This window comes from Bufo gargarizans, chromosome 2 (assembly GCF_014858855.1).
Source record: "Bufo gargarizans isolate SCDJY-AF-19 chromosome 2, ASM1485885v1, whole genome shotgun sequence".
Taxonomy (NCBI): domain Eukaryota; kingdom Metazoa; phylum Chordata; class Amphibia; order Anura; family Bufonidae; genus Bufo; species Bufo gargarizans.
Window position 1 is genome coordinate 627,983,072 of NC_058081.1, and position 27,216 is coordinate 628,010,287.

Genomic DNA, 27,216 nt, shown 5'->3' on the forward strand with positions numbered 1-27,216 from the left:
CTTATTTTATTTTTTAATTTTACACTTTGTGTCCCCCATAAGGTCATACAAGACCTCTGGGGGACATTTAACTTCACCTTTTTTCCCCCACTATTGATTTCTCTTGTTACTGGGGCTGACATAGTAGCCCCAGTTAAAGGGGAAATACACCCCCCAGAGAGGCTTTTCAGCAGTATACTGTGCTGTAGAGCCTCAGTGCAAGGCTGATCGAGGTCTGTGGAAGACCCGGCAGCTCCTGCACTCTCCTGGCCCCGGCAGTCACATGACGGCCGGGACAGGAAGCAGCACACTGCTTCCTGATCTGTATGCATATGTGTATACAGCAATCTAGAAGGCAGGGACTGTGTTCCTTCTCTCTGGGGTACCCTGCCGTCACTCACAGCGGGCTCCCTACTTGGCAGCTGCACGATTAGGATAGGTCATCAATATCAGATTGGCCTGGGGTCCGACACCGATCAGCTGTTTGAGATGACTGCGCCATCTCCCTTATCTCTTCCTGTCCGTTGCTGCTGTCCCATAGACGTACAACGGAAAGCAGGAAGAGAGAAGGGAGATGGCAAGCGCAGTGCACTGCACATGCCGTCTCATCAAACAGCTGATCGGCAGGGGTGCTGGGTGTCAGGCTTATCCAATACATTCCAGAACTGTAAGGGTTACATAGCGTCATAAATCACTATAATGCTGTGCGACCCCGTCAGTGCTGGTCTGCGAGTCTGGAGCGTGACACTCGCTCGTGTGAAACCAGCCTAAGGCTGGTGAGAATGACGACTGTTGCAGTGCCCTGTGGGGCGCAACTTTTCCATTCAACTTATGTGGATGTTAATGGGAAAAGTTACAGGACTCCTTTAGGCCCCATTCACTTTTATTGGGGTGCCATTGTTTGGGTCACATCATAGTTGCAGCTACAGTAACATTGGCTTGAATTTATGCAACTCCACACTTTTCTCCTAGGTGCAAGGGTCACATGACTTAAAATATAGCAAAATGACGCTTATGTACAGTGATCTAGCTGAAAACATTGAATTATCTCATCAGTCACAGAAGGGAATTTCTTCTCTGTTCATGTCTAAAGCTTAAAGGGGTATCCTGGTTTTGTGATATCAATGACTTATCCTCAGGATAGATCATTATTATCAGGACTCCTGCTGATGAGCTGTTTGAAGGGGCTGCAGCCTATGGCGCTCGTACGAGAGCTGCCTTCGTTTCATTGTTTACCTACATGCCGTCTATATTGTGGTGCATGGTAATGACCTCTTCCTCTCCCAATTCACTTGAATGGGACGAACAGCTGTTATAACCCTGTACCACAGCATACAGATAAACGTCGAAGAGGACACAGATCTCGCACAGGCGCCGCAGCCCCTTCAAACAGCTGATCAGCTGTCATGAAAGTGGAATACCCCTTTAATTCAGTATTTTGCTGGTTTTCTGTTACCTGAGAGCCATAAGAGGGAGCAGAGATTGCAGTTAGGGCTCATTCACACGACTGTATAAATGAGTCTGCGTCCGTTCCGCAATTTTATGGAACGGGTGCAGACCCATTCATTTCAAAGGGGCCGCAAAAGATGCGGACAGCAAACTGCATGCTGTCCGCATCCGTAGTTCCGTTCCGTGACCCCGCAAAAAAGATAGAGGATGTCCTATTCTTATCCGCAATTGCATTTTCTATAATAGTGGCGGCCATGTGCGGTCCGCAAATTGCGGAACACTCACTGACCTGTATCTGTGTTTTGTGGATCTGCAATTTGCGGACCGCCAAACACTGCGGTCATGTGAATGCACCCTTACACAGTTAGAACTAGTAATGCCATACACTTTAGATGCATGCCCTCAAATGGGGAACGGAATAGGTGGCATATCTACCATGAGAACAAATGATGGGACATATTGAAATCCAGCATGGCCAGTCCCTCTCTACCTCCGACATCTGCTGTCGAGGAAGAAGTGGGGCACCCCTCCGTACAATCTGCATGTTCAGAAAACGTTCATTTAATGTGCATGGACACCTTTAACTGTAAGGTCACATGTCTGACCGCAGGGTGGAGCTAAATAGTTGTCTTTTTCAATGGCAGAATTTTGAATGCAGCTCTGAATGTACAGTACAGACCAAAAGTTTGGACACACCTTCTCATTCAAAGAGTTTTCTTTATATTCATGACTATAAAAATTGTAGATTCACACTGAAGGCATCAAAACTATGAATTAACACATGTGGAATTATATACATAACAAAAAAGTGTGAAACAACTGAAAATATGTCATATTCTAGGTTCTTCAAAGTAGCCACCTTTTGCTTTGATTACTGCTTTGCACACTCTTGGCATTCTCTTGATAAGCTTCAAGAGGTAGTCACCTGAAATGGTTTTCACTTCACAGGTGTGCCCTGTCAGGTTTAAGTTGCGTTGTGGAGAAGTCAAGTGGATACACAGCTGATAGTCCTACTGAATAGACTGTTAGAATTTGTATTATGGCAAGAAAAAAAGCAGCTAAGTAAAGAAAAATGAGTGGCCATCATTACTTTAAGAAATGAAGGTCAGTCAGTCCGAAAAATTGGGAAAACTTTGAAACTGTCCCCAAGTGCAGTCATAAAGACAATCAAGCGCTACAAAGAAACTGGCTCACATGCGGACCGCCCCAGGAAAGGAAGACCAAGAGTCACCTCTGCTGCGGAGGATAAGTTCATCCGAGTCACCAGCCTCAGAAATCGCAGGTTAACAGCAGTTTAGATTAGAGACCAGGTCAATGCCACACAGAGTTCTAGCAGCAGACACATCTCTAGAACAACTGTTAAGAGGAGACTGTGTGAATCAGGCCTTCATGGTAGAATATCTACTAGGAAACCACTGCTAAGGACAGGCAACAAGCAGAAGAGACTTGTTTGGGCTAAAGAACACAAGGAATGGACATTAGACCAGTGGAAATCTGTGCTTTGGTCTGATGAGTCCAAATTTGAGATCTTTGGTTCCAACCACCGTGTCTTTGTGCGACGCAGAAAAGGTTAGCGGATGGACTCTACATGCCTGGTTCCCACCGTGAAGCATGGAGGAGAAAGTGTGATGGTGTGGGGGTGCTTTGCTGGTGACACTGTTGGGGATTTATTCAAAATTGAAGGCATACTGAACCAGCATGGCTACCACAACATCTTGCAGCGGCATGCTATTCCATCCGGTTTGCGTTTAGTTGGACCATCATTTATTTTTCAACAGGACAATGACCCCAAACACACCTCCAGGCTGTGTAAGGGCTATTTGACCATGAAGGAGAGTGATGGGGTGCTGCGCCAGATGACCTGGCCTCCACAGTCACCGGACCTGAACCCAATCGAGATGGTTTGGGGTGAGCTGGACCGCAGACTGAAGGCAAAAGGGCCAACAAGTGCTAAGCATTTCTGGGAACTCCTTCAAGACTGTTGGAAGACCATTTCAGGTGACTACCTCTTGAAGCTCATCAAGAGAATGCCAAGAATGTGCAAAGCAGTAATCAAAGCAAAAGATGGCTACTTTGAAGAACCTAGAATATGACATATTTTCAGTTGTTTCCCACTTTTTTGTTATGTATATAATTCCACATGTGTTAATTCATAGTTTTGATGCCTTCAGTGTGAATGTACAATTTTCATGGACATGAAAATAAAGAAAACTCTTTGAATGAGAAGGTGTGTCCAAACGTTTGGTCTGTACTGTACATGGAGGGAAGTGTATAAAAGAAGTCCAAATCTACACAAAACCAGAAAAGTTATTCGTTTTATATTGATTTAAACTGAAAACTGGAATTGCACTTGAAATGTTACGTTAGGTTTAAACACCCCCACCTTCCGAATTGTTGACGTGTCCGTCTGGATTGAATACGCTCAGCTTTGTAAATGTTTTTGCTAATCGCCCATATTTCTTAGCAGGGTCTGATTTTGAAAGCACACAAGTTGTTCTCTAGTAATTAGGCAGAGAAGAAATCCGCGAACATCATGTACCGTAGCCTGGAGTTTTAGAGTGGTAAAAGTGTGTCAGGAGTCCTGTTTACCATCTTGCCTTGAAATGTGTTTTTAATGGCTAAGCCCAACAGCTTTAGAGTGAGGCGGATGATAAATTAATGTAAAGACAATACATTCTTATCAGGCGTTATGTACCCATCCATAGCAGATATGCAAAAATCAATTTGCAGAGTGGTTTTGATCTAAACAGCCTCTCTGATTATACCGCTGCTATCTTGGATTTTTTTTCCCCCTTATTCTTCAGTATTTTTTTTTTATCATTTGTGTTATTTTTTTCATTTTGGTGAATTTCAAGAAAAACCAACAAATGCATAAAGTGCAGTTCCATAATGTAGTCTTATCAGAATCACTCCATTTGCTAGAAGCAGCATTTTTCCTTTGACTCGTCATCTGTTGTAAAACTACGACTCCCAGCATAGCCTAGCAGATGTTGGCTATCAGGGAGTCCTGGGAGTTGAAGCTTCACAATTGCTGGAGAACCAGTGTGTGTAAACCACTTCTCTGGAGAGTCTAGTACTGCCTGCAGGATCACATATAGTCCACCAGCATCCAAGCTGTTTTAGGACGGGCTGTATGCGCTACTCCATAGTCAAAATACAGACTGCCATAAAGAACATTTAGCTGATACAGCCATATTGGAACTGCATTTTACAGCAGAAATGTCCAGACCTCTGCTGGTTCTACTCAACGAGACTTAGGGTTCGATGGTGATTTACATATGCTTCAGTGGAACTGGTGAGGATCAGTTGTATAACTTGTATTGTGGCTGTCTGACCAACAGCAGTGAATTCCCTGCATCACCGTTGATCTGTTACCAAATTGCTGCACCTGTTGCATAGATAGTTAAAGGGGTTGTCCCACAATAAATATTCTACAGTTTGTAAACAATCACCTGGGTCTGAATTTTTTTGTAATTGCATGTAACAAAAAATTTTGCATAGCCACTGAGTTATTCAATAAAATGTATATGTATTCTGTATATCGCCATCTGCTGTTTTGTTTTTCTCTTATTTCTTTGTCCTGCTCACTGAGAAGGCCGCACATGCTCAGTTTCATCTTTCAACTGCCTCCTGAGCTGTGATGGACACGCCCCTTAGCTGCAGCCGAAAACAAACTCCCATTGAGTCAGCTTGATATAAATCTAGCAGAGCAATGAATGGGGAGATCTCTGGATCCATGTGAGGTGCAGGGCTGGTTCTAGCTTTGTTAGAAAGAGTTTGTCGTGTACTATATGATGTCTGATTTTAATGTTTTGCATTAGTCATGGGATAAAGTACATCCAGAGGAGTTACTAGTCAAGCAATCCCCATATCTTTTAAAGGGGTTGTTGCCATTTATATGTTGTTAAAATAGCCCCTCAGCACTATGGGGGCGGATAGAATTAAAAAAGCTGCTGAAAAGGTATTAGTATGCTAGAAACACTGCAAATTGCTATTAGCAACCTTTCAGGACTTTTAGTGTGAAAACGGTATAACTCATTTAATATAAGTCTTTTTGTATTGCAGTGCTTAGCGATCCTCAATCAAGAGCCATCTATGATGTGTATGGAAAGAAGGGACTGGAGATGGAAGGATGGGAGGTAAGATTTATTCCTCTGAGCTGCAACCTTATCCTGATGAACGGTCACAGATGTCTAGTAACTCCATGTGTTTCTTTGGATCCTGTAGTCACCCGACCTTAGTCGCTTTGTGGTGTAGGTATGCTGTAGAGGTCCCATCGTTCCACTCCCCAAAACCTCACCGTTATATCTATTCTGAAACCATCAACCAATCTCTGCACATGTGGAGTAATGTAACCCTCCGTGTCCACGCTTAAATCCGTGAAAAGGTGGTCAGTGATGCCTCCGTAAAGATGTCTTTGATGGATCTGTGTCAGTTTTTTCTGTCCATGTGTCATCCGTGTTTCACTGACACTGCACAGCTGAAACTGACACTGACCCATAGACTATAATGGGCGTGATAGACAAAATAGAGCATGCATCCGTGCTAATACACACATTAAAATGAATAGGGACGTGTGCTGTCTGGAACACTGACGTGTGAATGAGGTTTTAGGGTTTTTAGCAGTAAGCCGTTCAGCTGGTCCCCTAGTCCTAAATGTGTCTATAATAGAGCGTCAATGGAAGCAGCACTCCGAGGTTTCCAGCCAATATAGTGAATTTGTTCACCCAATGCACAAGAGATGTTGCAGTCCCTCCATGGGATTCATTTTCAAGCCTTATGCATTGAGTGAATAATTCCACTATTTTTGCGTGAAACTTTGGAGCGCAGATTCTTTAATTGAAGTTGTATTCTAGAATTGTGGCTTAGACTCCAGTCTGCGGTGAGGCTTGCACCAAATATTTTTTTTTTTTTACTTTTTAAAGGGCATCTACCAGCAGATTTGTATCTATGACACTGGCTGACCTGTTAGGCTGCTTTCACACTAGCGTTCGCTGGTCCGTTCGTGAGCTCCGTTTGAAGGGGCTCACGAGCGGACCCGAACGCAGCCGTCCAGCCCTGATGCAGTCTGAATGGAGCGGATCCGCTCAGACTGCATCAGTCTGGCGGCGTTCAGCCTCCGCTCCGCTCGCCTCCGCACGGACAGGCGGACAGCTGAACGCTGCTTGCAGCGTTCGGGTGTCCGTCTGGCCGTGCGGAGGCGTGCGGATCCGCCCAGACTTACAATGTAAGTCAATGGGGACGGATCCGTTTGAAGATGTCACCCTGTGGCTCAATCTTCAGGCGGATCCGTCCCCCATTGACTTTACATTGAAAGTCTGGACGGATCCGTCCGAGGCTATTTTCACACTTAGCTTTTTTTAGCTAATATAATGCAGACGGATCCGTTCTGAACGGAGCCTCCGTCTGCATTATTATGAGCGGATCCGTTCAGAACGGATCCGCCCGAACGCTAGTGTGAAAGTAGCCTTACATATGCACTTGGCAGCTGAAGACATCTGTGTTGGTCCCATGTTCTTATGTGCCCGCATTGCTGAGAAAAATTATGTATTATATATGCAAATGAGCCTCAAGGTAGGAGCAACTAGGACGTTGCTATTACACAGAGAGGCTCGGCTCTCTCTGCAACTGCCACACCCTCTGCACTTTGATTAACAGGTAAATGTGCTCGCGCCTCGCCCTGTCAATCGAAGTGCAGAGGATGCAGCAGTTGCAGAGAAAGCAGAGCCTCTAGGAGTAACAGCAATGCCCCTGTTGCTCCTAGTGGCTAATATGCCTATAGTAAAACATAATTTTTCTCAGCTGTGCTGTAAGATTGAGCTTTGACTGTGCTGCACCTATTGTGCTTTCTTTTTTCCACCGGACAAAGAGACTTAAGGCCCTATTAGATAGGCAGATTATTGTTAAGATGATCGCTAACGAGCGTTCGTATGAACACTCATTAACGATCATGTTGCAATGTAATATTGCCGCCGATTACCCGAAGAACGAGCGGGATCTTTTGACATGTTAAAAACTCCTGGCGTGCTGGCGGCAGATTGCACCGTGTAATAGGCGCTCTGGTGCTGGCAAACAATGAGACAGTATAGGGAAGAGCAACGCATTAGCGATCGCTCGTCACTATACTGAGGAGGAGATTGCTGCATGTAATAGCAGCAGTCTCCTCCCCTAGCGAGCAGATGATTGACGGGAGGGAGCGCTTTGCTCCTGACAATCATCTGCTCTGTCTGTCCGTGTAGTAGGGCCCTAAAAATATGTTCCACAAGATATGCCACCTGTCTGAAGAAGGGGGTCCCATGACTGCTATAGAGAGCTGGGAGCTGCCTTCTCATTTATTTCCATATCTACCATAGATAACAATTGAAAGAACCACGCGTGAAACCATCTTAAAAACAACTACAAATGTAGCATTCTGACTCGTGAAATATATACTGTGGATAATTGGAGCCGCTTTATACTTGACAGAAGCTCCTGTGTCGTTTCCAGATTGTACTAATTACTACATCGTCCTGAAAAATAGAGCTTTTTGGTCAAATGCTTTTCTGAAACGCTTCTAATACTGTTTTTGTTGCCTCCCTGAAGACTCCCGTTCACAGAGCGCCCAACAGGTAGCGCCGCCATCATTATAGAACCGTTGTGTAATGCCAGCGCTTAATAATGTGTATTAGGCTCTGTAATCACCGTTCCGGTGAGTCGACGAGTACAAAGAGTCCTGCCTGGAGACTCATTATTCTCCTATAAAGCACCATCTTGTTAGGATTGTTTTAATGATATGAAGTTTTCATTCTCGCTTTGAAAGGGGAAAGTTAAAGTTCTGTAGGGGTTACAAAGTTAGCTAGGATAGAAATGCATGGCGAAGTTTCTGCACATAAACTGCTGATAAAAGAACCTTACAAGGTACCAGACAGAAGAGGGGCGAAAGTGAATAAAATGAAAGGCAATGTGGGTTATTTACTAACAGAAATAGGTCTATATTAGGCGTATTTCTGGCGCAGATTGCGGCGCAAAGGTTCTTTTTGTCGCAGACTGCTCCAGAAATGCTTCTTTGCACTGCAGTCTACGCCAGAAATTGTTCTTTGCGTCACAATCTGCGACTCTTCCCTGCTCATGCCAGGTCTAATAAAAGTGGACTTGGAATGGCCTGGGAAAGGGGACATTCCTTTTTAGCATAGAAAATGGCTTAAATCTACACCAGCAAGATTTAGAAGCAGTGGTGGATCCTCTAAAGTTATGTAGAGTCCGGCGCCTGTACATAATTTCGGCGGATCCACCGACAATGCAGGGCCTTATTAAGACTAGCGTCTAACACACCAGTCTTAATAAATGACCCCCAATGTATCCTCCAAATAAAGCTGCAGTTTGCAGTTGCCACAAGTATTAGGGAATTACTCTGCTAGAAATGTACACATGGCAGTAATATTTTTAGGACATGTTGCAGTTCTGCTACCTTTAAATCAATCATCACCGCCACCTTTCTCTGCCTAACCTCACTGATGCCTCGATTGCTATAGAACACTGCAACTGAAAGGTTAAATGACTTGGCGTCATCACTGATCCTGGTCATTGCGGCCGGGTACCTGCTGTATTATACAGCCGGCACCTGCTGCATATGGATCTGGCTCAGCACAGCAAAGCCCGCTCCATACATTCCCTCACCTTGAGATGCATCACTGTGGCTGAAGGGGTTAAAAGGGTTGTCTTACTGCAGAAAATGGCGTTTATCATGTAAACAAAGTTAAAGGGTTATTACGATTATGTAACTTTTTTTTTCAACTCCTGTAGTGTTGGTGTGTATGTGGTGCACTTAAACTAACCTGATACATATCAGCCCCTGAAGTGACTGTTTTTAAATTATGCGCCCTACTTCTTCCAGGTCTGCGTCTCTTTCTTGAAACACACAGTGAAGAGTGCATCCTCTGTCATGTGATGTTTGTGAGAAAGACAGAACAATACGTACAGGGAGAGATGGAAAATAGTGAGAGATACATAGTGAAAAACATACAGACACAATGTAAGATTGTCAATCTGTCTGAGCCTGTATGCAAGACATACAGAAATCGACAAATACAGACAGACAGCTATATAAAAGGTAGAAATATACCAGCATCAAGACACAGAAAGCAGTTAGAAACACCAAGCAACAGATGAAGCAGATAGGGAAAGACCAAGTGACACTGAGCAAGATCTACACAAAAAAAGTGGAAAAAAGAAACCGAGAAAGCTACAACAAAACCTCAGCCTAATGTGACATGTCAGGATTATTCAGCAAGCCAGCTTGAGGTGATGTAGAGCACATCTCCCTTACATGCCTTGTGGAATCAGCTTTCAGCTCGCTCTCTCTCAGCAGACAGGAAGTTAAGAGCAGAGAATCCCAGACCAGAGCTAGTCCCATGTGCAGAAGGCGGCTCATTCACAGATCTAGGACTAGACACAGAGCAGAGAAACTGAGCATGATCGACCAGCAGCAGGAGAGAGCAGACAGGTCGTAACCAAGGGACGCAAGAGTGTAAGCAAGGCAGAGGGAGAATAAGTAGATATTACTAGAGAACAGTGCAAAAAGGCTTATTACAGTATATTAGACAATTGTAAAAACCTGCACAATGATTTCAAAGCAGACCCAATCCAGTGAACTGGAATACCCCTTTAATACAAGGCACTGACTAATGTATTGTAATTGTCCATATTTCCTCCCTTGCTGGCTTCATTCATCACATTATACATTGCTCTTATCTGGGAGTTAAGATCGCCCAGTAATCTAGCAGCGGTGGTAGTGCTTACACATTATAGGAAAAGGCGCTGGCCTTTCTGTTGGCCAGGACTACGGGAGTGTGCATAAGCCAACACTTTTTCCTATAGCGTGCAAGTACAACCATTGTTGCAGGATAGTCATAAGCCCTGGGTACAAGCAGTGTATTATGTGATGGGAAAGTGAAGGCTCCCTCTGCCTTCCAATCAGAGCTCCCACAGTGAGATTGTGGGGCTTTAATCAGTTACCATGACAGCCTGGGTCCTGCTGAAGCTTCCCAGACCTGTCATGGTAATCTGCCTGCAAAGCTGTACATGAGTCGCAGCTCAGCAGGTAGATATGGTGAATGACATTCTGCAGAATAGTTCTCCATTACGTTAAATGTGACAAGGGATCAAAATCTCCTCCCCTTTGCCAATTTTACATATAAAAATAAACCATTTATAAAATATAACGGCATCCAAAAATGTCTTCACTATTAAAATATAAAAATATTTTTTATGATCGGTGTACATTGTCACCTTAGCGCCCCCCCCCCCTCAATTTTTTTTTATAATAGTGATCATAAAGTAGTATGTACCTCAAAAATTGTACTGATTAAAAACTACAGTTCGTCCTGCAAAACTCAAGTTCCCATACAGCTCTGTGGACGGAAGTATAAAAAAAAGCTATGGCTGTCAGAAAATTGCGATGCAAAGAAAATTTGGATTTTTAAAAAAAAAAATTTTTTAAGGTAATAAAACCAAAAGAAAAGCGATACAAATTTGGTATCGCCATAATTGTATTGAGCATTTCCACACCCTCAATGTGAAAGGAACTCAAGGGATTGGGACTGAACAGCTGTGTAGCCGTAATAAAACCACTAATCAGTGAAGCAAACCAGAAAAAAAGGCTTCAATTTGCTAGGGAGCATAAAGATTGGCTCAATGGAAGATGGTCATGTGGTCTGAGTCCAGATTTACCCTGTTCCAGAGTGATGGGCGCATCAGGGTAAGAAGAGAGGCAGATGAAGTGATGCACCCATCATGCCTAGTGCCTACTGTACCAGCCTGTGGGGGCAGTGCTATGATCTGGGGTTGCTGCAGTTGGTCAGGTCTAGGTTCAGCAGCAGTATGTGCTCCAAGAATGAGGTCAGCTGACTACCTGAACATACTGAATGACCAGGTGATTCCATCAATGGATTTTTTCTTCCCTGATGGCACGGGCATATTCCAAGATGACAATGCCAGGATTCATCGGGCTCAAATTGTGAGAGAGTGGTTCAGGGAGCATGAGACATCATTTTCACACATGGATTGGCCACCACAGAGTCCAGACCTTAACCCCATTGAGAATCTTTTGGATGTGCTGGAGAAGGCTTTACGCAGCAGTCAGACTCTACCATCATCAATGCAAGATCTTGGTGAAAAATTAATGCAACACTGGAAGGAAATGTTGTGACACTGCAGAAGCTTATCGAAACAATGCCACATCTAAAGGCGGTCCAACAAAATATTAGAGTGTGTGACTTTTTTTTGGGGACAGGCAGTGTATGTACTTGCTGGTCATTTCAGCGGCTTTGTACTGGTAAGCAGTGGCGTCCACATTCAGATCCCTATGACAGATTATATGTCTGGATTGCACATCAGGAGTTTGCACTTCTGAATATACTTTTCCTCTGTAGCTGCTGCAGTAGGGTACACGAGTAATACTGGCTGTTAATCTAATACATTAGTTTATGTATAGACGCATTAGTGTATTGTTGGAAAATACGCTGAGAATGGCGGGTTTGTGCATTTCTCCCGACAGGTGATGGGGAGAGAAGGATCATGCAAAATGGATATTTTTGTCTGATCCATTTGTTCTCCCTGGAGATAAGCCACCATCAGTGTCTCCCGTCTCCCCATTTAATACACATACTTAGCCGGGGAGGCTATTGAATGTGTATGGCCACCTTTACAGAGCGCATCTACATTATGGCTCACCTAATGGGGTTCCAAGTGAGACTCCCTCTGATTCGATGTGCCTTAGTAGGGCATAAGATCAAACACCTTTAAATACCTCCTCATAAAATGTTATAGTTCTGGAAAAAGAATTATAAGAAGAGGAGGTCATGTCAGGTTTTATAGAAGCCTTTTGGTTGTATTCTGCCCAGATGCATCGCACATTCTTCAACTATCCATATTTTATGCATTGTCTGTACTATCAGCCTGTGCAAATATAGATTACACGGCAGCAGCGGCCGGGGAAATGCAGAAGTGCAGGCGAAACGCAGAACAAGTGTTTACTTCATCTTAAGAGTGTATTTTTCTCTACAGACACACTTCAGTACGTCTCTGTACGTTTTGATGAGAATTACGGCTGCCAGACGTTTTCACCTTGTGGTGAGCCCCTCAAGACGTCTCCTAAATTTGTAAATCATGTTACAATTTGATGACTTGAAATGAAAAGTGCCAGCATCTTTTTTTCCCCCTTTCCAGTATGTCACCAAAACTGTCACGGATAACGTAATTTAAAGTTATTAATTCTCCCTTGTAAAGGTTAAACTCTTGCAGTACTGTACAACAAATCTTGGCCTGTTATCTCGCAGCCCTTGTCCATGTTCTGGTGGGAGGGTGTACTGTGAGCTTAAATCCAACTAATGTAATCAGAATGTATAGTTAAAGGGGTTTACCAGCTCATCAGATTTTCCTAGGCTAGTAACCAGGGCTATGGAGTCAGAGTTGAAGCTGGTTTTGGGAGTCTGAGTCAGTAGAAAGTAGTGTTTTCGGCTGCAGCTTAAAAAATATATGATCTATTATTAATATTGTGTAATTGACTTACTAGGTTAATCATAAATATATTTTATTTTCTACCAATCTAAAGGCACATTTGCATGTGCAGACCTTCCTGCTCATTGCATGCTCATCAGTGCAAAACTGTGCAGTGGAAATCTGCCATAAGGCTCCTATTTATCAAAAACAGTTGTAAGCAGGATGTTCTACTGGTAATAGATAATCAGTTCTCACCTCTCCTGTGTTTAATACTGTCCCTCATACTATAATCAGTGATGAGCAGGGTGTTCTAGTGGTGATAGAAAATCAGTTCTCCCTTCTCCTTTGTTCTCCCCTGTCCTTATACTATTACCAGTGATAAGCAGGGTGTTCTAATGGTGATAGATAATCAGTTCTCATCTCTCTTGTGTTCTCCCCTTTCCTTATAACTATAACCAGTGATAAGCAGGGTGTTCTAGTGGTAATAGATAATCAGTTCTCACTTCCCCTGTGTTCTCCACTGTCCCTTATACTATAAATAGTGATAAGCAGGGTGTTTTAGTGGTGATAAAAAATCTGTTCTTTCCTGTCCCTTATACATAGTATCTTCATTTTGCTCCAATGCCTTTCATTATCAGAGGAGGAAATTCTCTACTGGGCATGTCTGCAGTCATCTCTGAACTGCTAGACAGAACTTGAAGACAGCATTAAAGGGGTTATCTGGGAATAAGTCATTTTTTACAGGAGCCTGCAAGCCTGCCTGTTTTGAGAAGATTCATACTTGCCTGCTACCCTCAGTTACTTCCTCCACAGCATGGCCATTGTCATCTGCTCTGCTGCAGCCAATGACAAGCTAAAGCAATAATGTGTCTCTTGTGGACACATCACTGCTGAATCCAGTCATTGGCTGCAGTGGAGCAGATGATCATGCCAGAGAGGAAGTAAATAAGCCAGTTACCAGAAGATGGACACACGGGAGGCAGTGCTCAGGACAGGAGCTGCAGGTAGTTAAGCATCTTTCCATAGCGGAGGCAATCTGCTGGCTTCTGTGAAAAGTGATTTATTCCCAGACAACCCTTTATGGCAAGTACTAAAAAAAAGCAGCTGCATTTTTGAAAAGTTTATTTTATTCCCATTTAGACTTGCACATTACTTTTCCGCATTTCCAGGACATACTGTACATATAGAGCTTTTCTAAAGTTTTCTGAGGACAAATTCATAGATTTCTTGTAATTAATAAGTGTATAACAGTGTTTTCCAGTTATTAGATGGATAGTGCATCACATATTTACTGATAGGAATTACTGATCAGGAATTTCAGAAATTGTATTCCAGTAAATATGGTCGGGCGATACCGAAGTGTGCATACCATTGTTTTATGCGTTTTAAGTATACTGTTTTAAGTACAATAAATCTTTGCACGTGACTGGTGGCAGTCTGGGCTTCACTATTGTTGCGACCTTTAATTACCCACAGCAGTGTTGGAGAGAGGAGGGATCCTCGGGTATACCCCTTGCAGATCCTTCCCCTGTGCCTTTTGTAACCCGTACCAAGAAGGGAGGAGGTGTATCAAGCAGCGCGGTTTTCCACTTTGAGGTCACAGAGCATGCCCACATGATTTTTCCATAGATGTCAATGAGTCATCTCCAATCTACAGGCTCCTGTGCATGATGTGGCTGCTGTAAAGCATATATCTGAATGCTCAGACAAGATGATGACCGCACCATAATTATGTACAGAAAATAGATTAGACAAAGTTGTAGAACTCTGGCAAAGAAAATGTGGCTATTCCCTTACATTTGAGCTGGACAATTGCTGATGAGCTTTGGTGACGCTTTCTTACCTGCTTATTGCAATAGCAATGCACAAACGCAAAACAGTCTTTCATGAGCAGTAAACTATTTACTCTGTGCCTACATAATGTGCAGGAAGAGGCAGGGAAGCAGCACAATCTGTATCTACATCAGTTACAAGGAGGCAACACTGTCTGTCTTCATAATTTACAGGAAGAGGCAGGGAAGCAGTACAATCTGTATCTACATCGGTTACAACGAGGCAGCACTGTCTGTCTACGAAATGTACAGGAAGAGGCAGGGAGGTGGTACTATCTGTATCTACATCCGTTACAAGGAGGCAGCACTATCTGTGTCTACATAATTTACAGGAAGAGGCAGGGAAGCGGTACAATCTATATCTACATCAGTTACAAGGAGGCAGCACTGTCTGTGTCTACATAATTTACAGGAAGAGGCAGGGAAGCAGTACAATCTGTATCTACATCAGTTACAAGGAGGCAGCACTAGCTGTGTCTACATAATTTTCAGGAAGAGGCAAGGAAGCGGTACAATCTATCTATATCAGTTACAAGTTGGCAGTACTATCTGTCTACATAACTTACAGGGAAAGACAGGATTCAGTATTCTCTGTACTTGCCTCATTTTCAAGGAGAGACAGGGAGGCATTATTTATTTATAAATATATTTATACCATTTACAGGTAGAGACAGGGAGGCAGTATTATATGTGCCTACATCATTTACAGGGAGAGGCAGGGAGTTGGTACTATCTGTGCCTATACCATTTACAGGTAGGTACAGGGAGGTAGTACTGTCTGTGCCTACATCATTTAGTGGTAGATACAGGGTGAGGCAGCGAGGTGGTACTATCTGTGCCTACTTAATTTACACATACAGCCAGGAAGGGGGCAGTACTGTCTGTGCCCTGTGCCTGCATCATATTCAGAAATTGACCTGTTGTCAGCATTGTCTGTAGTAGCCACATTTAAAGAGAGACACTGGGTTGTAATATGTGGTCAAATTAACTTTTCCTTGTGGGCTGGGACTGGGGGAGGAGGGCACCTAGTGAGAACACAGCACTTCAGGTCTGATTCCGTCCTCCTTTTGGTAATGTTCTCATGCACCATTGACACATCCTGTGGTCAGACATGTTCAATAATCCCAGATATGAGGATTTTATTGCATATTTATTGTGGAGCGTTTCTTTTATTATTATTCCTCAGCTGAAATTAAAAGTATTACAAAATGCGATCTATTAAACCCTTACATTTCATTAGACATTACTGCCTCTGCTTATTCTAAGCCTCTTAATTGTCTGCAATAACAACCATGATGAAGACCTTTTATATTCTGTAATTAGACGAGTGCTGTCTAGATGCCCGCTCTGTGCTGGCACTGAGCAGCTCTATGGCCCCGCTTACCATGTGAGAGCCGCACCACTGCTACAATAAAAACCTCATCACAATAATCGGGCTCTGGGGGGGATTCTTAACAGCAGTTCTGGGTAACTTTCCTACAACTGCCTAAAGTAAAAATCACATGGTGTTTCCATATTTCCCAAAAAGTATCAGTGGAGCACCTCCAAGGTCATGTGAGTGAGGTCGAATGGACACTGGTTCTATTGATCATGCATCTATCAACTATTCTGTGGATTGGTGGGAAATCCATCCCAATAGGATATGCCTTAAATGTCTACTAGACGGGGAAGAACTTGCTTCCCCTATCCAGCAGACAAAAGTGGTCTGCAGGGTCTTCTGCAATGGTTGGATATAGCTATGAAGAGGTGGTCATGCGTTATTATCTATGGGACTTAGTGGTGCCGCAACTATCAGTTTTGACTGATTGAATAGGATGTCTTTAATATTTTTCTTAGTTTCTCTGGATTAAGGCTACTTTCGCACTTGCGGCAGAGTGATCCGGCAGGCAGTTCCGAAACGTATGCCAACTGATGGCATTTGTAAGGCTACTTTCACACCTGCGTTCAGAACGGAGCCACCGTCTGCATTAATATGAGCGGATCCGTTCAGAACGGATCCGATCGAACGCTAGTGTGAAAGTAGCCTAAGACTGATCAGGATCCTGATAAGTCTTAAAAATGCCTGATCAGTCCAAAAAATGCATTTAAAATGCCGGATCCGTCTTCCCGGTGTCATGCGGCAAAACAGATCCGTCATTTTATTTTATTTTTTCACCTTTTTCTTTTCGGTCTGCACGGATCCGGCATTCCCGTATTTTGAATGCTGGATCCAGCACTAATACATTCCTATGGAAAAAAATGGCGGATCCAGCATTTAGGCAAATCTTCTGGGTTTTTTCGCCAGAGATATAACTGTAGAATGCTACGGTTTTCTCTTTTGCATGATCAGTCAAAATGACTGAATGGAAGACATCCTGATGCATCCTGAACGGATTACTCTCCATTCAGAATGCATGGGGATATGCCTGATCAGTTCTTTTCCAGCATTGAGCCCTTTTGACGGAACTCGGTGCCGGAAAAGAAAAACGCTACAGTGAAAGTACCCTAAAGTAGTTAGTTGATTCTTGAACATGTCTCATTTCGATATGGAGGGTGTTCCACTCATGGACCTCCTTTTATTTGCCAATCTGGAGAGATGTTAATAAAGAGAACTCTCGGAAAGACTTAGCCCATCCATCTATCATGTCGTCTAGCATGAAACGCTACAGCATATGGCCTGCCAGTAAATAGGAGCTTATTAACTTCACCACAAGGTCCCGGGTGTTAAGGTATAAAACTGGATGCTTAGTAAAAATGCCAACAAGCAGCAGTCTCCACTGATAATAGCCCTTAAAGGGGTTATAATGTAGTGGAAGTTAATACCAGGCACTTATTAATGTATTGTGATTGTCCATATTGCCACCTTTGCTGGCTGGACTAATTTTTCCATCACATTATAGACTGCTCGTTTCCATGGTTGCGACCACCCTGCTATCCCACTGTAGTGGCCGCCTCTCTGGTGGCAGAGACCACGGGGAGCGCACATAGGCTGCTGCTTTTTCCTATAGTATGGAAGCCTGACCACCACTGTTGAATTGCAGGGTGGTCGTAACCATGGAAACAAGGTGTGTATAGTGTTATGAAAATATATATCCCGCCAGTGAAGGAAGCAATATGGATAATAACAATACATTAGTAAGCGGTTTGTATTAACTTTCTCTATATAATAAATGCCATTTGCTGAAGTGACACAACCCCTTTAAGGCTTTGACCTTACACCTTAAAGGGCATCTGTCTGCAGATTTGTACCTATGAAACTAGCTGACCTGTTACATGTGCACTTGGCAGCTGAAGGCTTCTGTGTTGTCCCATGTTCATATGTGCCCGCATTGCTGAGAAAAGTAAAGTTTTAATATCTGCAAATGAGCCTCTAGGATCAATGGGGGCGTTGTCATTACACCTAGAGGCTCTGCTCTCTCTGCAACTGCCGCACCCTCTGAACTTGACAGGGCCTGGTGTTATGATGATTACACTGCCTGGTCCTGTCAATCAAAGTAGAGAGGGTGCAGCAGTTGCAGAGAGAGCTGAGGCCTCAAGGTTTCTGAACAAAACAAGCCTTGTCTATCACCTTAAACTAGTTCAGACCAAAATGTAAAGTGGTTATCTCATGAGTAATATAAACAATGTAAATCTGGTATCATATAGTACGTGCCTATCTCTTTCTAACAAACTTAAAACCAGGCCTGTACCTCACATGAATCTGGAGATCTGCCCATGCATTGCCTCAATTGCTCCTTTCTACTGCAGCTGGTGGCAGTTGAAGAATGGAACTGATCATGTGCTTCAGTCTCAGTGATCAGGACAGAGAAATGAGAAATAGAGCAAACAGCAGGTGGCGCTATACAGATAGATTTCAGTGACTATCTCACTGGCTATACAACATTTTTAATCACATGCAATTACAATAGTATTCAGATCAAGATGTTGGTTTGAAAAATGTAGAATATTATTCGTGGGACAACCCCTTTAAATAAACCTCATAATAGGGGCAATTAGATGACTTTTAAAGGGAAATAAACCCATTTTACAGGACATCATTGGCCTCTTAAACACAACAGCCATAACAAATGGTAATAAATGCGCTCGTCCTTCATATCTGTTTTCCTCTCCCATATGTAATAAATTGTGTCCCGGCATTAGTAAACCTGCAGTCTATAAAATTGATTTAAGCTAACTGAATAAGTTAGCGGATTATCTATAATTTGACTCTGAACCAGGCCTTTATTTTATTGGTCTTGGAGAGATAACATTGGAAATGAAATACCAGGCGAGTGATAAATCTGAGCGCCGCTGATTTTCAGAAATTGTCCTTCTAAAAATAGGATTCTCTTTCTGTCGCTTGGATTTGGCAGGAAAAGATGAGGGAAATGGGCCAAGTACGAACCGTTTGCTATATCTGTTAGATATAATCTGCTTAATGTACAGTTTGAGATTTGTAGTGTCTATTGCAGGCATTTTTCTATCACACTCATTAGTGTCTCCTAAAGATAAGGATATTTAGACAAAAGGCACTCCGCTCCAGTATATTTTTTTTTTTTTGCATTAATTACCTGCACTATTGTCTTTTATTATATCGTCCTTTGCAAAAAGTTTCAGGTGGACCATAGAAAGCAGAGGTCATCACTTCTCCAAGTAGCTTCCTCTTTGAAAGATTGGCTAGTCGTTTTCAGATGTACCCTGAGAGCCATCTTTACATAGTCGGGTCTATGGGGCATAAATACTGTAATTAGTCCAGAATTTTCCTTGCATGTGCGGGAGGGACAGAACTAGATAACGTGCTTTATTGGAAGCAGTTTTTTTTTGTTTTCTTTAATTTTCTTGGATTTTTGGGTTAACCCACACATAATCTGGTTAAAAAAGTTAAAATGTTACATAAAAAATGTACCCTATCAAAAAATGTCAAATACATATTTATTGAATTTTTGGTGGTCATTTTTTAATTTTCCATGTTTGAAAAAAATTAAATACAATCATGCAGTTTTTGAACTGATGGCCAAGCCTAATAATAGCCATTTCTTGGCCTGTGCATATCACTTTTTAGCTGTCACCTCCTTCTCATTACAGGTAGGATTAGAATAACAATTATCACCCCTGTATAGATAACACAGGATCCACCATTAACAATAGGTGATATCACAGCTTATCTGCTCCCTCCTGACCTCTGCACAGATGACAGAGCATGCCTAGAAAACTCTCCCTCCCTTGGAAGTCAATGATGTCCCCTCCAGTCTATTGTGCATATTTTGGCTGCATATCTCTAAATGTTAAAGGGGTTTTCCGAGATTTTAGTTTTTTACTGATATACCTGTCCTCTGTATCTGATCGGCGGTGGTCCGGCACCCATGACCCCCGCCGATCAGCTGTTTGAAAAGGATTCCTGTGAGCGCTGTGGTCTTCTTTCTGTTTTCCATAGGCTGAGTGACAGCACGTTCCTGTGTCACGTGGCCTAGGAGCAGCTCAGCCACATTCAAGTGAATGGGGCTGAGGGTGATACCAGGCACATGCGCCTATGTGCACTATGTCCTGACTCTGTATGCCAGGGATGGCCAACCTGCAGCTCTCCAGCTGTTGTAAAACTACAACTCCCACCATGCCATGCTGTAGGCAGTGTGGGCATGCTGGGAGTTGTAGTTTAGCAACAGCTGGAGAGCCTCAGGTTGGCCATCCCTGCTGTACGCAATCAGGACAGAGTGCAAAGTGGGGCCCAGAAGAAGACCAAGGAGGGTGAGTAGAGCTGCGCAGCGCTTCCCTCACCGCTCACCGTGCCTCCTGCATACTAATGACCAGTTCCATAAAGGAAGCTGTCATTAGCATTTGGACTGTAAGACGCACTGGGGAAAAAGTGTCTTATAATCTGAAAAATACGGTACATTTGTTTTTTATTATTTAGACACCTGGACTTTAAAGTGTACCTCAGGTGAGATAAAGATCATTCGAGAAGTCATGTACTGTATGTAGTGATGTGATTTTATCTATGGGGTCTGTGAGCTGGGACCCTGGAATCTGATGCAGTATGTTAAAGAAATTACTATAGTTTTTGTATGTACCATATCTTGAGCTCATTATAATTTAAGGTACGAGGAACATTCTGGTATTATTCTAATCGTCAGTTATACGTAATAAGCTTCTCCGTGTTCTTGATTTTCAGGTGGTAGAGAGGAAGAGGACGGCAGCTGAGATCCGAGAGGAGTTTGAGAGGTTACAGAGGGAGCGGGAAGAAAGGCGGCTTCAACAACGAACAAACCCCAAGGTAGATTCTGAATCTGCATGTGTTTTTATAGACAGAACTTCATTTAAAAAAATGTATCTGATATGGAGCTTGCAAGTCCAAGCCATATTCAAGGCCCAGGTATGCAGCACAGCTTCAAGTCTGGACTGGTCTAGATCTAGGTAAAATTGTTACACAGTGGGCCCCCAAGTCTACTCCACCCTGTGCATGTGGGACTATTTAAAGTGGTTTTCCAGAAGGAAAAAATTGATGAGCTATCCTCAGGTTAGGTCATCAATATCTGGTCAGGTTTTGACACTCTATATCGCCACTGATCCACTATTTGAAGCATACCCGTCACAGCAGCATTTATTGTATAGCGGCAGTGCTTGGTATAGCAGCTCAGCCCTATTGACTAGAATGGGACTGAGCTGCGGCTAGGGCTATGTGACAGATGAATATGACGTCACTGGCCTAGGGAATGCGCTGTAGTCTCTTCCAACAGCCGAAGGGTGGAGGTGCCAGGAGTTCGACCCCCACAAATCTGATACTGATGACTTATTCCTAAGTCATCCATATTAAGCACTTGGACAACCCCTTCAAATCATTGATCTCAAACTTGTGGCTCTCCATTAATCAGCATAGACTTGCTTCAAAAATGAAATAACGTCCACTCAAAACACTGTACAGGAGTCCAATGGAGATGCAGAACTATAGTGATGGAATATTTAAAAGGGTTTCCAGGATTAGAAAAATATGGCTGCCGTCTTGCAGGAACAGTGCCACAACTAGTCCACAGGTAGTGTGTGCTATTGCAGTAAAAGGTTTGGCCGCCTCCTGAGAAGAAAGCAGTCACAATTTCCCAGTCTTGGACAACCCCTTTTAAAAGCATTCCTTGTCCAATATCCATTCAGATTCCTGCAGCTGTGTCATGTTCCGTGGACCTCTTTGTTATTGTCTCAAAGAGTTAAAAGTATGTCCGCAAGCCTCCCAGCTCTTCCATACAGTTCACAAACCCATTGAAATTCTCCCCGTGGAAGTATCAGGATCAGAGACAGAGCGGCACACGGCGTCTCCCCTCACTGGCGGGGCTTTCATAAATAATACTGTGCGTTTTCACATGCCACACTTTTACTATTACTGTCTCTTTAATTTATTTCAACCGGCATCACAGTTTTACGAGGGCGCTCATGGCCTCTCCAGCTAAATATTCTTTATTGTTTCATCGTATCTGTCACCACACTGTTTTCATATGGAAAATATGTTGCAATAACCAATATTGAGAACCCAACAAAGTCGCAGCGGCGCGTCTTTCCCCAGCAACGCCATCTGTTTACCTGGGTTCACAGACTCGCCACGAAGGTTGTGTGCTACCTGTTTTATTACAGTCTCACAAATCAAAGGACTGTAGGTTATAACTCAGCCACTGTCTGATTTGCAGCTAATTATACCCTGTGAGGAGTGCAATGCTGACAGCTCCCCCAGGATCCTAATTAAGACCCTCTTCTAAAATGACGTCTCCTGGTTGAATATCCATTTTATGTTTTTTTTCTTCTTGTACCTTTTTTGCTGTTCTGTCAGCATCCAGGGTAGGATGACTTGAATTGCCTCTCTGCTGTAAGACTTTGATCGGGGGCCCTTTCGTCCTCAGCCCGGTAATATATTGCACCCCCGCCGCTCTCTCATAGCCGTGAACATTTTTTTGAAGTCAATCACAGCTTTTTAATTTCATTAACAATAAAAGCTGATACTCGAGTCATAAAACTGTAAATTGAAATCTATAGTCATCCGTGTCGCGCAAACGATACATTCCATTTCTTTATGAGAAACTAGGGAAAATGTTCTCCGAGACGGATGGGCGACGCCTCAGAACTGCACAATCTGTCTGCATTTAACCCTTCGGGATATATCCAGTCAGTTGCATGTGTGCCTGTCATAGTATTGCAGTGTCACAGGGAGGTCCATACCTACTGGTTCATGGCGTCATACCCATTGATCCTAGGAAGGCCCAAGGCTGTCACGCCCCATTCCACTTTTACTATAACCTTATAGACCTCTTTCACACGGACGAGTTTTCAGCACGGGTGAAATGCGTGAGGTGAACGCATTGCACCCGCACTGAATCCGGACCTATTCACTCCAATGGGGCTGTGCACATGAGCAGTGATTTTCACGCATCACTTGTGCGTTGCATGAAAATCGCAGCATGCTCTACTTTGTGCGATTTTCACACAACGCAGGCCCCATAGACGTGAATGGGGCTGTGTGAAAATCGCAAGCAAGTGCGGATGCAGTGCGATTTTCACGCATGGTTGCTAGGAGACGGGATGGGGACCCGATCATTATTTTTTTCCCTTATAACATAGTTATAAGGGAAAATAATAGCATTCTTACTATAGAATGCTTAGTAAAATAGTGATGGAGGGGTTAAAAAAAATTATTTAACTCATCCACTTGTTCCCGCAGCCTGGCTTCTCTTCTGTCTTCATCTTTGCTGTGCATTAGGAAAAGGGCCTGTGGTGACGTCACTGTGCTCATCACATGGTCTGTCACATGATCCATCACCAGCCGGGCTGCGCGAACAAGTGGATGAGGTGAGTTAAATTGTTTTTTATTTTTTTTAACCCCTCCAGCCCTATTGTACTATGCATTCTGTATTAAGAATGCTATCATTTTCCCTTATAACCATGTTATAAGGGAAAATAATAATGATCGGGTCTCCATCCCGATCGTCTCCTAGCAACCGTGCTATGAGGGAAAATAATACAATCTACACAACACCTAACCCAAACCCGAACTTCTGTGAAGAAGTTCGGGTTTGGGTACCAAACATGCCTATTTTTCTCTCACGCGCGTGCAAAACGCATTAAAATGTTTTGTACTCGCGCGACGCACCCGCATCTTATCCGGCCCAAAACCATGACGCCTGTGTGAAAGAGGCCATAGAGATGACCCTCAGTACAATTTCCTCTCACTACTTTGCTGACATTGCTGTGCAGGTTCACACAGCCTGTGACAGGAGAATGGGGTAAAAGGAGTTGTCCAGGTTCTTAGATATGGTTGACCAATCCTTAGGATAGGTCATCAATATCTGAAATGACATGAGGATGGAGCTGGAAGTAGAGCTCTGTCCACTGTCTAGCTCTGTTATTGCCTTTCAAAATTTCGGAGAAATAGAAGAATTATTGAGAACAATATAGCGTTTATTTAGAAAGGATTATCCGAATTATCGGTAACACTACACATGTAAAATGAGGGATGACTAATTAGAAAGTGATTAGTAACAGCCTGTGTGTTTTGATACTATTGTGGGGGAGCAACACAAACAATTAGCTACTGCGCTCTACATTAAGGGCTCATGCACACGACCGTATGTATTTTGCGGCCCGCAAAAAATACGGATGACGTCTGCGTGCATTACGTATTTTGCGGAACGGAACAGCTGGCCCTTCATAAAACAGTACTATCCTTGTTTCTAATGCAGACAATAATACGACATGTTCTATTTTTTTTCGGAACGGAATTATGGACATACGGAATGCACATGGAGTAATTAGCTTTTTTTTTTTATGGACCCATTGAAGTGAATAGTTATGCATACGGTCCGCAAAAAAAAGGGAACAGACACGGAAAGAAAATACGTTTGTGTGCATGAGCCCTAACACTGAGGACAAGATACACTGTGTGCGATCTAGCGATTGTCATGATCAGTGCCTCCCTAACCACGGTGACCATTTGGTGTGTGGGTCATATATATATATTTGCATATCCTCCAATATCCCCCTGGACTTAGTCAAGTGTGATTTCCTTTGAGGTTTTTTGCCTGAGATACATTGGGCATTTTGCCCCCACCCACCGTGTTACAATAAAGTATCCTTTTCAGGCATTTTCTATTAGGAAACGTACCTTTTATATATCTTTCTGTCAGTGGCTTATTGCCTTTGAAGCAAAGATGATAGAACCGCGGGGCCAGTAGACAGCCGTGATTGTTTTTGAAAAAAAATAAGCAACCACATTTTTCTGATCTAGATAGCTATTCTTTCCATCACAAATGCTGGAAACCTGACAGACCACATTATAGGCCAATAGTGTCCATCAGGTTCCAGTGGGTTCCTTTGAAGAACTGACCCAGCATAGTTCATTAAGTCTTCTGTTCTGAACCGAAGTTGTGACACTATTACGGGCAGAACCTGATGTTTGGAACATGGAGTTTAGACTTCTTAAGGTGACATATGAGGAAATTGTTATGAAAGAAATTTCTGTACGTTCTTACTATAAGACTTTGCATCCTTTATAAGCAAGTCTGACCTAGTTGTAAGGCTCACATGGAATCCACTTCCCGTAGCTTGTCCACAGAGGAACTTTTGCGTCCTCCAGACAAAAGGTTGAAGATTTCACCAGCTCTCTAGTATCACTCCTCACCCCTTGTTGTAGAAGCCATTCCAATAACACACCGTCAGTCACATAGGAGTGAATGGGGACTCGGGGACCCCCATTCTCATTATGGCTGGACGCAGTTGGATGCCCGGCAACCATGCATTTATCACCCATCCATAACTTAAAATGTTAGTTCTGTGTTGAGAATAATGTGGCTAATCTGTACTAAAAACGTGTTAGGGAAGCTGACCGGTGCTCTTTAAGGCCTCATACACACAGCTGTTGCAGTTTTGCAGAACGCAAACTCCGGATAACGGCTCTGTGCATCTTGCACTTTCCGCTGTCCCTGTTACAGAAATGCTTATTCTCGTCCGCACAATGGATAGGATATGTTCTGTCATTTGCGGAACGAATGCGGACTGCACACACATTTTTTTTACTCCCCCATAGAAATAAATGGGTCCATATGTGATCTGCAAGAAATGCGGATGAGATGCTGACCCAAAATACTGCAGTGGGCATGAGGCCTAAAGCAGCAAAGTGATATGATTATCACTTTGGCTTGGCTGCGTTACCGTGTCCATCTCTGAAACCATTAAAAAGTGCTGGATGTCCCAAGCCGTCACACAATCCAGATAACAGCCGCTAGCCAGCCACCAGAAATTGCATCCCGTTGTTTCCTTTTTGAAAGCTTGAAAGTTGACTTGCCGTCTTCCCCCACCACTTACTAAATCATCTCCTCGTCTTTGGAATTATTGACTGTTTACTCTACCTTCCACCGAAATCTGCCCATCCATAAAGCCCTCCAGTGAAGACCTAAGCAAACAATTGTGTTTACCGAGCATAAAAAAACATCGATGTTGTTTCAGTGCTATGACATTTTGTCTGTGCCTCTTCTCCCCCCTCTTCTTCCTCTTTACACCCCCCCCCCCATTCCCCAAACTGTCTTTCTGCCGTTTGTGAGCTGTAAAAAATAAAAGGCAGGATTGGAATACGGAGTCGATGTGTCCTGTGATAAAATTAGCCATCTGGGGTGTTTATAGCAATTGCTTATTGGGATTCAGTCACAATGTATCTCCGGGCAATGCTCGCATTGAATTAGGTAGGGCAGCTGTTATGATTTCATACTAGATTGGAAGTTAGTTGAAAATCTCCAACCTTTTATTGGTTTCAATAAAATGACTTGAGATAAATAAAACATTTCTAACCAGAAATGTTTAGCCATAAACAGATGCACGTTATGGAGCAATTTGCAAAAACCCGCTTTTTGTTTCTGTATATTTTCACCTTTTTTCATACTTTTATTTATTTATTTTTTCTAATTAAATGGGAACTCCAAATTTTTCATTTGAGTGAAGGGCAAGTGTTTCAAGGGTGAGTTCAGCAGGCGAAGGCGTCAGTCTGGTCTTTAGAACAGTACGGAAAGAATTGTAAGTTTGTAATTCCGTTCTTTCTTAAAGAAACACTCTGGGGAAAACTTTGCATACATGCCGGGTATGACACTGCGACTCAAAGACCACCAAAAACGGACGTTGTGGGGCAATCCTTTAGGCCCCGCTGCAGGTAAAACACTATCATTTTTTCTGGGATGTTCCATTAAGGCCCCATTCACACAGTGAATCCACCATGTATTCCGCAGCAGAAATTTGAATGCTGCGAACCTGCTCGTGATTTAGTCCCATTGAATGGCACTAAACTGCTGTTTTAACATGATTTAGACAATTTGAGAATAAATAGGCTAGATTCTAGCGATATGCCCCCATTGTCTCAGATGGGAATAAGCCTGGGCAATTTCTTTAATCCATTTCGCCCACATGGCCCTCCTTTTTTATGGATGTGTGTAACTTTGGTTGCACAAAGGGTTAAACTGTGACCATTGCTTACGGCAGGGATGTCCAACCTGCCGCCTTCCAG

General features: G+C 43.2%; 1 protein-coding gene across 1 annotated transcript in view; it reads left to right on the top strand.

Annotated features, from left to right (window-relative positions):
- The window catches only part of DNAJC11 (DnaJ heat shock protein family (Hsp40) member C11), a 204,644-nt gene that overhangs the window by 70,223 nt on the left and 107,205 nt on the right, over positions 1 to 27,216 (top strand). The window contains exons 3-4 of the mRNA XM_044282132.1: positions 5,494 to 5,567; positions 20,866 to 20,967. Of these exons, the coding sequence (XP_044138067.1) occupies positions 5,494 to 5,567; positions 20,866 to 20,967 (176 nt within the window). The remainder of the gene's footprint in view (positions 1 to 5,493; positions 5,568 to 20,865; positions 20,968 to 27,216) is intronic.